General features: G+C 44.2%; 1 protein-coding gene across 1 annotated transcript in view; it reads left to right on the top strand.

The window, feature by feature from the left end:
* Window positions 1-14536, top strand: part of LOC143805494 (relaxin receptor 1-like) — a 371702-nt gene that overhangs the window by 223648 nt on the left and 133518 nt on the right. The window contains exon 2 of the mRNA XM_077284937.1: window positions 8713-8859. Coding sequence (XP_077141052.1) covers window positions 8713-8859 — 147 coding nt within the window. The remainder of the gene's footprint in view (window positions 1-8712; window positions 8860-14536) is intronic.

Raw genomic sequence — 14536 nt, 5'->3', positions numbered from 1 at the left:
TGGTTCCTTCTGTTGAGCCTCCTGCTCCGGTGCTGGTCGAGGGCGAATTGGAGTACGTGGTGGAGAAGATTTTGGATTCTCGTATCTCTAGACGGAGGCTTCAGTATTTGGTTAAGTGGAAGGGCTATGGTCAGGAGGATAATTCCTGGGTTGTCGCCTCTGATGTTCATGCGGCCGATTTGGTTCGTGCCTTCCACGCGGCTCATCCTGATCGCCCTGGGGGTCTTGATGAGGGTTCGGTGACCCCTCCTCAAGGGGGGGGTACTATTGTGAACTCTATTTTTGGGCTCCCTCTAGTGGTCACAAGCGGTACTGTGTAGTTTTGTCTTTCTGCAGGTTGGCAGCATCAGCTGGTTCGTTATCCTTGGTTGGTTTCTTATTTAGCTCACCTGGATACTCAGTTCCTTGCCTGCTATCAATGTATTCAGTGCTCTTCAGATTCCTTGTGTCTACCTTGCTCCCAGTCTCTCCAAGACAAGCTAAGTTTTTGTTTGATCATTTTTTGATTATCAGCGTTCATTATATTTTTAGTCCAGCTCGCTAAAATGTGATTTCCTCGCTTGCTGGTTGCTCTAGGGGACTGAGTTTCTCCCCCCACACCGTTAGTTGGTGTAGGGGTTCTTGAAATCTCAGAGTGGATATTTTGTAAGGGTTTTTTACTGACCGCATAGATTCCCTTTTCTATTTTCTGCTATCTAGTATTAGTAGGCCTCATTTGCTGAATCTGCTTTCACCCCTGTGTATGTGCCTTCCTCTTACCTCACCGTTATTATTTGTTGGGGGCTTCTATATCTTTGGGGATTATTTCTCTGGAGGCAAGAGAGGTCTTTCTTTCTCTCTAGGGGTAGTTAGTTCCTCAGGCTGGCTCGAGACGTCTAGGATTTTTAGGCACGTTCACCGGCTACTTCTAGTGTGTTTGGATAGGTTCAGATTTGCGGTCAGTCCAGTTTGCCACCTCCCTAGAGTTGTCCTATGTTTGTTACTTAGCTGGAGTAATTTGTGATCCTCAACCACTAAGGATCATAACACACGACATTGCATTAAAATGCAATAACGGGCGATCAAAAGAACGTATCTGTAAAAAGGTGGTATCATTAAAAAGTCAGCTCGATACACAAAAAATAAGCCCTCACCTGACCCCAGATCACGAAAAATGGAGACGCTACGGGTATCGGAAAATGGCGCTTTTTTTTTTTTAGCAAAGTTTTGCATTTTTTTTCACCACTTAGATAAAAAATTACCTAGACATGTTAGGTGTCTATGAACTCGTAATGACCTGGAGAATCATAATGGCAGGTCAGATTTAGCATTTAGTGAAGCAAGCAAAAAAGTCAATCAAAAAACAAGTGCGGGGTTGCACTTTTTTTGCAATTTCACCGCACATGGAATTTTTTTCCCATTTTCTAGTTCAAGACATGGTAAAACCAATTATGTTGTTCAAAATTACAACTCGTCCTGCAAAAAATAAGCCCTCACATGACCATATTGACGGAAATATAAAAAAGTTATGGCTCTGGGTAGGAGGGGCGCGAAAAACGAAAACACAAAAACGAAAAAGGGCCGCGGCGGGAAGGGGTTAACACCTGGCTCCAGGAGTGGAGCAGCCTCAGCTTTGTTCAGACAGTGTAGTCCTTTGTTTCTTTTGGTCTATGGATTAAATTGAAGTGTTAAAAATATTTAGTTTCCACTTTATCATCCGTTGCATATAATTAACTTGTCTATCGATCATGTGATTTCCAGAATTCCACAACTTTTCCAAGTTGGTGTTGCAGTTTCAATTTTGATGAATATAATTGGCACTTCATCAAGCTAATCTACCCTTTAAGTATCTATAGAAAGTGGCTTACTGTTTGGGGTCTGTTAGCTGCTTGAAATAGAGATGAGGGGATTGATGCACAGGGGATCGACTTCAAACTGAATTTTAAATTTTACAGGAAAAATTAGCAATTCTAACACTTTGCAATTTGATTTGCAAATATTGAAAAAAAATGCCAAACTCAAAGAATGGGCTAATGATGTCAGGCACAACTGTGCGACCTTCCCCATCATATCTTGCAGCTATCACATCAAATAATCCATCACAGTCAAACAGGGAGGACTATCACATCTAGTATAAACGATGAGCTGCCAATGCAGCGCCATTTTACATCCTAGGTGTCAGATCACTCTCCTAATGAATAGGAGAAAAAAAATATTTTGGCATACAAGAAAATCACTCATGAAAACTGTTGGTAAAAACTGACACTGACCAAATACTAATGAATAATGGTCCATTTTTTTCCATTACAGGAAAAAAAACGGATGTTCAAAATACAAATAACACTGCATTCACAAATCCATGCCATGTGTCATGATCCATGACTCATGGACTGACTGCAGGTCTCCAGACACAAACTCGACAGCCTCATAAAGTTGTCAAGGTAAAGACAGAAGTCCCAAGGACAGTCCTGGCACCGTGGTCTGTACCTGGACTGCGAAACTAATATGTGAACCTGTCTAACAACAACCAATTATTATTAAGGAAATTGTGAATGTGCTTTATATGAGGCATATTTAGGCTTAGTGCTTGGGGCAGCAAAAGCTGTAAAATTCAACCTTCTTTGGGATCGATTCACCAAAGTTTTCAAGCCAGAAAAGTTGCAAAAGTTGCAAAATTTAGGCACAACGCAGAGGTGCACCTAAGTTTTTGTGAATATTGTCAGTCTGTGATTTTTTTGTTAAACGGTACAGAAAAAATAAAAAGCTAAGTTGGTAACACTGTTGTCTACAAGATAAGTAGGTCCATGTGTTCCCATGATTACAAATTACATAACAAATGTTGTGTAGTTTGATCTTGTAGTCATCCCATATTCTTTTTGCCCCCTCATAATTGCTAACTCACATTCAACTGGCTAGCAAGTAGTAGAAAAGAAATGGATGAGATCCAGTGATGCTGAGTCACCTCTCACGGCCAAGCCATCAGATAGGGTAGGTAAGGAGTCCGAGGTCAGAAGCCAGGAGGGTACATCATAAACAGAAGGAAGAGACAAAGGCGTAGTCAGGTAACGTTCTGAGGTTAGAATACCAAGAGAAGAGGTTAAACAGACAGATGGTCAGAACAAGGTCCAAGGTCAGCCAACAAAAGATCAACAAACAGATCGCAAGGCACAGTGAAAACAAATAAAGCAGTGTCTGAATGTACTTCTGACAGGGGCCTGAGAGTAATAGCCAAGTTAAGTAGCTTGGCAATCACCTGGGACAGTTAACACCTGAAAACAGGGTCTTCCAGTCTCAGGTTGGACGGCCAAGCTGTCAATCAACACACGGACAGCTCGGCACGCCCCTGAACCAGACTGGATGACTGAGCTGTCAATCAAAGTACCGACAGCTTAAGCACGCTCCTGTACCAGATTGGATGACTGAGCAGTCAGTAACTGCATCCCAGACACCCTGAGGGGTGGAACCATGACAGATTATGACTGCAGGCCAGGTAACTGAAAGTTTGCTTCTTGTCTGTGACTATTTGGACTGACTGGTAGGTTGGAATATAAACTGCAGCATATTGTATAAGCTAGCTTCTGATTATTTTTGATGAATTGGTGTAATAAATATTGCAGTGAAAATTTATAAAGCCTTTACGATTAATAATTTAAATTACAGTCCACGCCAGCATATGGGTGCGTACAAAAAACGCAAGTTTGTCAGATTAGGAATAATTGCTGCAGTTTATCTGCTTGCATAATGTGCTTTACTATTTCATCTACATATAATAGTCCTGAACACGTTTGTAGCAGTTTTCTGTTGTTAGGTAACCTGCACTTTCATTTTAGCTTTTAAACCTTCTGTAAAGTTCACATCCTCTCATTTGCTACAGTTTTTTTCCAGATTCATGAAATCCAAAGCTCATGGTTACTTATTTGGGCTCACTTCCTGTTGTTCTTACTATTTGTATGATCTGACTTCCTCAAAGAGCACTCTTATTTTATGGCGTGGGATAAATGCCAAATTATAAGTATTTTCTGCAATATTTTTTTCAGTAAACCAACATTTAGAAACCAGGAGAAAAAAAAATAAGCCCGCTCTTCTCACTAGTATGATTTTCAGAGAGTACTAAGCAGCCGGCTGTTACTAATGAAATGCACATTATTCAAAAGTTGTAAGACTTCTATAAGGTCTCCATTTTTTCACAGATACAACACCTACACATTGCAATGTACATTGCTATTCACATGTCCATATTTTTCCACAAACCCTGTATCCATGAAAAACTCATCGAGACATGTCCATTTTTTTCAAGTATCATGTATGGAAATGGCCAATACAAGTATATGGTTCAGTGAAAAAAACACACATCTATGTGCTGTATGTATTTAGAATTGCAAAGGATAGGAGATTCTTCGCAATATATTTATTTATCCATCCATGAAGAACACGAATGACCACACTGATGGTAAAAACAGACATGCTGACCAAATACTCATGGCAAAAACGAACACAAGTACATTGACGACACATGGATCCAAAACAATGATGACATCTATACCATTTTCATGTACATGTTTAAACACGGGCATGTGAATGAAGCCTTACAAGGTACTTCCCAGGTCCCCTGACTCTCATCCATTTTTTCTGTGGTATGGAGGCAGAATTTGTTATTTCAATAAGGTGGTAAATGTAGCTTATTAGCGCTGCAATCTTTGAAGAAATAATAGCATACTACTCAAGCCCATTCGCTCAACTAAAGAGAAGGCAACACTCCATACCATAGAGAACCATACAGATCATAAGACATGTAAGTCGCATTTAAATCAAGAAGTGTTTGTGCTTGAGGCACCTTTTTAATTATAATTGCATGCTTTTAAACTGTTATAAATAAAGTGTTGATGCTTATATTGCTTTTGTACAAACACTTTTTGATTTCATTGTGACTTACAATGCCTACAAGTAGTATTCAACCCCCTGCAGATTTAGCAGGTTTAATAAGATGCAAATAAGTTAGAGCCTTCAAACTTCAAACAAGAGCAGGATTTATTAACAGATGCATAAATCTTACAAACCAAAAAGTTTTGTTGCTCAGTTAAATTTTTATAAATTTTAAACATAAATGTGTGGGTCAATTATTATTCAACCCCTAGGTTTAATATTTTGTGGAATAACCTTTGTTTGCAATTACAGCTAATAATCGTCTTTTATAAGACCTGATCAGGCCGGCACAGGTCTCTGGAGTTATCTTGGCCCACTCCTCCATGCAGATCTTCTCCAAGTTATCTAGGTTCTTTGGGTGTCTCATGTGGACTTTAATCTTGAGCTCCTTCCACAAGTTTTCAATTGGGTTAAGGTCAGGAGACTGACTAGGCCACTGCAACACCTTGATTTTTTGCCTCTTGAACCAGGCCTTGGTTTTCTTGGCTGTGTGCTTTGGGTCGTTGTCTTGTTGGAAGATGAAATGACGACCCATCTTAAGATCCTTGATGGAGGAGCGGAGGTTCTTGGCCAAAATCTCCAGGTAGGCCGTGCTATCCGTCTTCCCATGGATGCGGACCAGATGGCCAGGCCCCTTGGCTGAGAAACAGCCCCACAGCATGATGCTGCCACCACCATGCTTGACTGTAGGGATGGTATTCTTGGGGTCGTATGCAGTGCCATCCAGTCTCCAAACGTCACGTGTGTGGTTGGCACCAAAGATCTCGATCTTGGTCTCATCAGACCAGAGAACCTTGAACCAGTCAGTCTCAGAGTCCTCCAAGTGATCATGAGCAAACTGTAGACGAGCCTTGACATGACGCTTTGAAAGTAAAGGTACCTTACGGGCTCGTCTGGAACGGAGACCATTGCGGTGGAGTACGTTACTTATGGTATTGACTGAAACCAATGTCCCCACTGCCATGAGATCTTCCCGGAGCTCCTTCCTTGTTGTCCTTGGGTTAGCCTTGACTCTTCGGACAAGCCTGGCCTCGGCACGGGAGGAAACTTTCAAAGGCTGTCCAGGCCATGGAAGGCTAACAGTAGTTCCATAAGCCTTCCACTTCCGGATGATGCTCCCAACAGTGGAGACAGGTAGGCCCAACTCCTTGGAAAGGGTTTTGTACCCCTTGCCAGCCTTGTGACCCTCCACGATCTTGTCTCTGATGGCCTTGGAATGCTCCTTTGTCTTTCCCATGTTGACCATGTATGAGTGCTGTTCACAAGTTTGGGGAGGGTCTTAAATAGTCAGAAAAGGCAGGAAACAGAGATAATTAATCCAAACATGTGAAGCTCATTGTTCTTTGTGCCTGAACTACTTCTTAATACTTTAGGGGAACCAAACAGAATTCTGGTGGGTTGAGGGGTTGAATAATAAATGACCCTCTGAAAAGACTTTTCACAATTTAAAAAAAAATAAACAAAGAAATAACATTCTTTTTTGCTGCAGTGCATTTCACACTTCCAGGCTGATCTACAGTCCAAATGTCACAATGCCAAGTTAATTCCAGATGTGTAAACCTGCTAAATCTGCAGGGGGTTGAATACTACTTGTAGGCACTGTACATGTTGTATGATCTGTATGGTAATCTTTGAAGAAGGTAGATTCATCCCGAAATAACCTCATACAAATGAGGCAGTCCAACAAATTATCTCTTCAACTTTAACAGCCCTGCCTTGGATCTTTTAATTATATTTTCTTGGGCATGACTGACGGTTTTCATACAATACTTATTATGATAGTGTAAAGGTGATGGACAATGACTGTCGCATTCGTACACCTTCCCCTGAAGACAAAGTCAAACATGTCTCGACTGAAATCTGATCACAGGTCCCTTCTGCACGTTCCCAAAGTTGGTGCATACTGGTCACTCGGTTATGTATATAGCTTTTCCTTCAACTCTACCTAGAAGTGTTCAATTAGGTTGAGGTGCGGGACTATGGGGCCTAATACACCTTCACTTCATTATTATTGAAACATTTCCTATCCAATCCCAAAGTATGCTTTGAGTCATTGTCCTACTGGAACACTATGTCATCCTTTTCATGCCAATAATACTCAAGTGTACAAAGTAACTCATCTTGTAGGATGCTCACATATAGCTCAGCAGTGAGACCACCATTGATCCTGGTCAAGTATACAATGCTTTTGGCTGTGAAACAACCCCATATCGTGAGGCTTCCTCCACCAAACTGACTGTTCCTTCAATTTCTCGATCCATTACCCCAATTTTCACTTGTTTCTTCCAGACCCATTTGCACCCATGTGACCCTAGTCTATTGACTTTTGTCTCATCGCTCCAAGTTACCCGTTTCCAATCTTCTACTGTCCACTTTTTGTACTTTTTTGCAAACTCGAGCTGCCGCTTCTTCTGATGATACTGAAGTCGAGGCTTCTTCGGCTTTTTTCGGGCCACCATTCCAAACTTCTGTAACGTACCTCGCACAGTGCTTGCATGGATGTCTGTGATCTCACTCTTATGAAGCATATGAGTGATGTCCACTGCCATGTTTTTCATATCAGAAATTATAGACCTTGTGATGAGCTGACTTGTTGATTCCGATTTTTGCCTGGATGTCCACCTCTTGGTTTTTCAATGGATGGGCAGACTTCATTTTGTATTCTTATAACTGTCATAGCACTCACAAGAAGCAGTTTGTCAATTTTCTTGGCCGACAGACCACTATCGAAGAGCTGGATGTTGCTGTTTCTCTTTTCTTGGGAAATATTCTTCATGGCTGCTCCCTGATTTGAATCGGTGACTTTTCGCTTGTGAATTAACCTAATAACACACTGAGCTATTAGGGAATGTGAGAACAGGTTGTAATTTATAGCATACAGGAAGAAAAACATTTGCCACCATCAGGAGAAAAACAGTAACAATGCAATGACATGACAAGAATCTGCAGAACCAATCATATGTGAAATACTTGCAAGTCAAGTTTATGTATGACATAGCTAAAATGATTGTCTATAAAACAATGGCAGTCTCACGTTTGAAGCAGCAGTACATGGTGAGATATAGAGCCTGAAAGTCAAAAGTTCACAACATTGTTACCCTTTTGCTCATCAGTGTAATTAGGCTAGGTAAACATTGCGTTAAAGCAGCCCATTCAACACATGCGTTAAACGGGCTGTGTTAACACAAGTGCCGACATGCCATCGCGCTAGCGCAGATAGAGCTAACAGATGCTCTATCTGCGCTAGCGGTGACGGACCCGGAAACGCTGCAGCCCACGTCCCAAGGTCCGTCACTCATTGAAGGCACATCACTAGCGCACGCCCATTTAGGGCGTCTGCTAGAGATGCACCCGAAATAGGGCTTAATGGCAGCATTAACAGACTGCGTTACACCACGTTATGCAGCGGTGTAACACAGTCCATCTAAAGGACTGCTTATAACGTAATCTGAACCCAGCTAACATCCTCTGTGTTTATTAGTGAGGTATCCCATGCCCCCTACCATTCTCTGTGGTGATTGCCTGGATGATGGGTAAGTATAGCGTGGAGCCTGTCAAAGACCGATCTCATGAATTCAGACAAGTCATAAGTCCACTGTATATATGTATCTATCCTCCCGGGTTTCGTCACCAACCTTATTAGCTGAACTGTACAACATTTTTTTTGCAATTGTGGCTCCTAGGAGTATGGACTGATAGTTGCATTATGCTTCCCTTAAGGAGGGTAGAATACCCAGCTGCTAAATCTGCTTTAATCAAATTACTATTGATTTTTTTAATCAAATTCTCCAATGTCTTTTTTATTTACAGACACTTTAATGATACCCTCAAACCTAGACAGTGGTACCTGTCCTTTGGGGCAGTTTCCATGTGGAAATCTGTCAGTGTGCTTACCTCAACTGTTACACTGCAATGGACATAAAGACTGCGCGAATGGAGCTGATGAGGAAAACTGTGGTAAGAAGGAGATTTGTTTTTGTGTGTGTAAATTACAGGTGGAGCACATCACTTCAGAAAGAACATTGGCTCTTTCTCTTACCAATCACTAATCTTACAATTCTGGCTGCCTCATATATCACATTCTGTAAAATCCACAATTTTATTAGCTGTATTGCTGATATATAGATTATCCTGCTTCCTAAATGGCCACCACAGTGAGAAGTGTAAACCACTAGGGTTGAGCGACTTTTACTTTTTTGGGGTCGAGTCGGGTTTTGCGAAACCCGACTTTGTCAAAAGTCGAGTCGAGTGAAGTCGGCCGATTTTCGCGAAAAGTCGGGGATCGACCGAAACATGAAACCTAATGCAAGTCAATGGGGAAGCATAGTCGGCAGTGAGTGGAGGCCAGGAAAACACCTACAGTGCCCATTTTAATGGCAAAAACATCCATTCTTGTTACTGAAGCTTGTCAATCTTAATTTACTTTATAATAATAGATAGGCATTGGAAATTGGGGGTCATTTGGCTAAAGTTGTGGGGGGTAGGGCTGGTTCAAGTTTTTAGTGGGCCCAGGAAACGTGGACTACGTCACGGCGGTGGAGCAGTGAGAGGTAAGTATGTCAAGTTTGCAAGTGCTGTGATCCTGAGCAAGCAGGGGGGGCCCACTCGTTGGCATTGGCACTGGCACAGGGCCCCTCAAAGTACAGCGGTGTGTTTGCACGGCGGGGGCGCCTCCCACCGGCAGCGACACTTTTGCGTACTCTGAGGGGCCCTGTGCCAGTGACGTCGCCAACGAGTATGCCATCCCACCTGATGAAGGAACCTGCACTTTCATCTGCACCTTCCTCTTTGTCCCTGTGTAAGATGGTGTAGCATGTGGGAAGGGGAACCTTACTTTCAGCAGGGTCAGACTCTGGCTGTGTAGAGTGCAAGGGGAATGTAGTGGTCTGGGTCAATGTACCAGCAGACTCATCTAGCAGTGGCTGGGCAATGGGCAGGATGAGGAGGAAACACAGATATAGGGCCAAAGAATAAAGTAGGCTAAATGCAGTTCAAAATTGGTAACAGGACTAAACAGGCGGCATTGCTTTGTTCAGTGGAGGAGCAAACCCAGGAGCAGCAGACACCGTTTTAAGGGCCCAACCACACTAGTAGGCCAAATGCAGTTTAATATCTGCTACTATAGGCCGAAAGCCTAAAGACTGAAGCTCAGCTTTATACAGTGGAGGACAACACCAGGGAGCGGCACACACCGTTAGTAGGGCCCAACCAAAGTTGAAGGCCAAATGCAGTTTAATATCTGGTACTATAGGCCGAAAGCCTAAAGACTGAAGCTCAGCTTTATACAGTGGAGGACAACACCAGGGAGCGGCACACACCATTAGTAGGGCCCAACCAAAGTTGAAGGCCAAATGCAGTTTAATATCTGAAACTATAGGCCGAAAGCCTAAAGACTGAAGTTCAGCTTTATACAGTGGAGGACAACACCAGGGAGCGGCACACACCGTTAGTAGGCCCCAACCAAAGTTGAAGGCCAAATGCAGTTTAATATCTGATACTATAGGCCGAAAGCCTAAAGACTGAAGCTCAGCTTTATACAGTGGAGGACAACACCAGGGAGCGGCACACACCGTTAGTAGGGCCCAACCAAAGTTGAAGGCCAAATGCAGTTTAATATCTGGTACTATAGGCCGAAAGCCTAAAGACTGAAGCTCAGTTTTATACAGTGGAGGACAACACCAGGGAGCGGCACACACCGTTAGTAGGCCCCAACCAAAGTTGAAGGCCAAATGCAGTTTAATATCTGATACTATAGCCCGAAAGCCTAAAGACTGAAGCTCTGCTTTATACAGTGGAGGACAACACCAGGGAGCGGCACACACCGTTAGTAGGGCCTAACCAAAGTTGACGGCCAAATGCAGTTTAATATCTGGTACTATAGGCCGAAAGCCTAAAGACTGAAGCTCTGCTTTATACAGTGGAGGACAACACCAGGGAGCGGCACACACCGTTAGTAGGGCCCAACCAAAGTTGAAGGCCAAATGCAGTTTAATATCTGGTACTATAGGCCGAAAGCCTAAAGACTGAAGCTCAGGTTTATACAGTGGAGGACAGCACCAGGGAGCGGCACACACCGTTAGTAGGCCCCAACCAAAGTTGAAGGCCAAATGCAGTTTAATATCTGATATTATAGGCCGAAAGCCTAAAGACTGAAGCTCTGCTTTATACAGTGGAGGACAACACCAGGGAGCGGCACACACCGTTAGTAGGGCCTAACCAAAGTTGAAGGCCAAATGCAGTTTAATATCTGATACTACAGGCCGAAAGCCTAAAGTCTGAAGCTCAGCTTTATACAGTGGAGGACAACACCAGGGAGCGGCACACACTGTTAGTAGGCCCCAACCAAAGTTGAAGGCCAAATGCAGTTTAATATCTGATACTATAGGCCGAAAGCCTAAAGACTGAAGCTCAGCTTTATACAGTGGAGGACAACACCAGGGAGCGGCACACACCGTTAGTAGGGCCCAACTAAAGTTGAAGGCCAAATGCAGTTTAATATCTGGTACTATAGGCCGAAAGCCTAAAGACTGAAGCTCAGCTTTATACAGTGGAGGACAACACCAGGGAGCGGCACACACCGTTAGTAGGGCCCAACCAAAGTTGAAGGCCAAATGCAGTTTAATATCTGATACTATAGGCCGAAAGCCTAAAGACTGAAGCTCAGCTTTATACAGTGGAGGACAACACCAGGGAGCGGCACACACTGTTAGTAGGCCCCAACCAAAGTAGTAGGCCAACTGCAGTGTGACATTAAAAAATACTTAATGAGAGCCTGAAGGTTGAAGCTCGGACAAGGAAACCTGGAGGAGAACACCAAGCAGGAGGAGAACACCAAGGAGCGGCAGACACCGTTACTAGGCCCCAACCAAAGTAGTAGGCCAACTGCAGTGTGACATTAAAAAATACTTAATGAGAGCCTGAAGGTTGAAGCTCGGACAAGGAAACCTGGAGGAGGAGAACACCAAGGAGTGGCAGACACCATTACTAGGACCCAACCAAAGTAGTAGGGCAACTGCTGTCTTATATAAACAACTACTTAATGAGAGCCTGAAGGTTGAAGTTCAGCTTTTTCAGTGGAGGGCAGCGTGATTGATTGGCGCCGCAGACAGACAAAGGTAGTATGTGTTAACTTAAAAAGTTGGCTCTATGCAGTTTTAAATTAGTTTCAGGGGTACACAGGCAGCATTGGTGTGGTCAGCGGAGGACAATTGGAAGGAGGGACCGCAGACAGAATTCCTAGGCCTAAAATAATAAAATAGGCTCTATGCAGCTTCCATTAGGTGGCAGGGGTACACAGGCAGCATTGGTGTGGTCAACGTAGGACAATTGGAAGGAGGGACCGCAGACAGAATTCCTAGGCCTAAAATAATAAAATAGGCTCTATGCAGCTTCCATTAGGTGGCAGGGGTACACAGGCAGCATTGGTGTGGTCAGTGGAGGACAATTGGAAGGAGGGACCGCAGACAGAATTCCTAGGCCCAAAATAGTAAAATAGGCTCTATGCAGCTTCCATTAGGTGGCAGGGGTACACAGGCAGCATTGGTGTGGTCAGTGGAGGACAATTGGAAGGAGGGACCACAGACAGAATTCCTAGGCCCAAAATAGTAAAATAGGCTCTATGCAGCTTCCATTAGGTGGCAGGGGTACACAGGCAGCATTGGTGTGGTCAGTGGAGGACAATTGGAAGGAGGGACCGCAGACAGAATTCCTGGGCCCAAAATAGTAAAATAGGCTCTATGCAGCTTCCATTAGGTGGCAGGGGTACACAGGCAGCATTGGTGTGGTCAGTGGAGGACAATTGGAAGGAGGGACCGCACACAGACTTCCTAGGCCTAAAATAATAAAATAGGCTCTGTGCAGCTTCCATTAGGTGGCAGGGGTACACAGGCAGCATTGGTGTGGTCAACGTAGGACAATTGGAAGGAGTGTCTGACACAGTAAGCACTCCGAGTCCCAAAACCTAAATTGATGTTAATGTATCCCAAACAAAAACAAACCCCCCCCCCAAAAAAAAGGGTGGCATACTTAGGTACAGGGGTGTGCTCCTATGCTGACTTTCAGACATTGTAGTTTGGCGCAAAGTATTTACTGGTGTAAATGTAGGACAGGGCCCCTGACTATTTTAAATAGCATCATACATGTCAACAAATTGTTATTGTCTGTGCCAGGCATGGAAGGATTTCAGCGCATAGACTAAACAGTGGTGGAGCAGCGACAGATAATTTTGCAAGTGGTAGAGCACTGTTTGACCTTGGGGGGGACACTCTCTCCTGGCTGGTGGTACAAGCCCAGGGCTCCTCATGTTACAACTGTGTGTCTGACGTTGGGTGCGCGCCACCACCGCCAGAGACACTTCATTGTACTATGAGGGACCCAGTGCCAGTGTCGTCGACCAAAAGTGGGCACACCCACCTCTTCAGACAAACGGCACTCTGACGGGTGCTTGCGACAAGTGGCGAGACCACGGCCCCGTGGGGGGAGTTAGGCCATTTAGGGAGGTGTAAACATGTCGTATGCTGGACAAACAGCAGCTGCAAATTAAGAGATTGGAACAGTCAGTAACACCAGTCCCAAAGCAAGACCTTTTTTCAGGAAAGCTAGGTGTCAGCCGGGAAAGGTGGGGCAAAATAATTTGAAATCCATGAGTGGTTCATTTTAATGAAGGTTAGATCATCAACATTTTGGGTAGCCAGACGAGTCCTTTTTTCGGTCAGTATTGAACCAGCAGCACTGAATACTCTTTCTGATAGCACACTAGCTGCTGGGCAAGCAAGCTCCTGCAATGCATATTCAGCCAATTCAGGCCAGGTGTCTATTTTGGATGCCCAGTAATCAAAGGGGAATGACGGATGAGGGAGAACATCGGTAATGGAGGAAAAATAGTTAGTAACCATACTGGACAAATGTTGTCTCCTGTCACTTTGAATGGATGCTGCTGTACCTGTCGTGTCTGCGGTCATTGCGAAATCACTCCATAACCTGGTCAGAAAACCCCTCTGTCCTATGCCACTTCTGATCTGTGCACCTCTAACACCTCTGCCCTGTTGCCCCCTGCAGCTCGTGTGAGAGCCATCACTGGCGCTGTGTGCTGGGAATGCCTGAATCAAACGGTCTACAAGAGTATCTTGTTTGGTTGCCAATATCTGTTCGAGGTTCTCATGTTGCATGATATTTTGCAATTTGCCTTTATAGCGAGGATCAAGGAGGCAGGCCAACCAGTAATCGTCATCTGTCATCATTTTTATAATGCGTGGGTCCCTTTTGAGGATACGCAAGGCATAATCCGCCATGTGGGCCAATGTTCCAGTTGTCAAGTCAGTGCATATGCTGGGTTGAGGAGCACTTTCTGGCAAATCAACGTCACTTGTCTCCCTCAAAAACCCTGAACCTGGCCTTGCACCGCCAGCAGTTTCTATTGCCCCCTGAGAAGCTTCCTCATCCAAAAATAGTCATCCCCATCATCCTCCTCGTCCTCCTCCTCTTCGCCCGCCACCTCGTCCTGTAGACTTCCCTGAGCAGACAATGGCTGACTGTTATCAAGGCTTCCCTCGTCCTCGGCTGCAGACGCCTGTTCCTTTATGTGCGTCAAACTTTGCATCAGCAGACGCATTAGGGGGATGCTCATGCGTATTAC

Source organism: Ranitomeya variabilis, chromosome 2 (genome assembly GCF_051348905.1).
Source record: "Ranitomeya variabilis isolate aRanVar5 chromosome 2, aRanVar5.hap1, whole genome shotgun sequence".
Taxonomy (NCBI): Eukaryota; Metazoa; Chordata; class Amphibia; order Anura; family Dendrobatidae; genus Ranitomeya; species Ranitomeya variabilis.
Note: the sequence above shows the minus strand (reverse complement) of the source record. Positions and strands in the feature narration are given on the sequence as shown.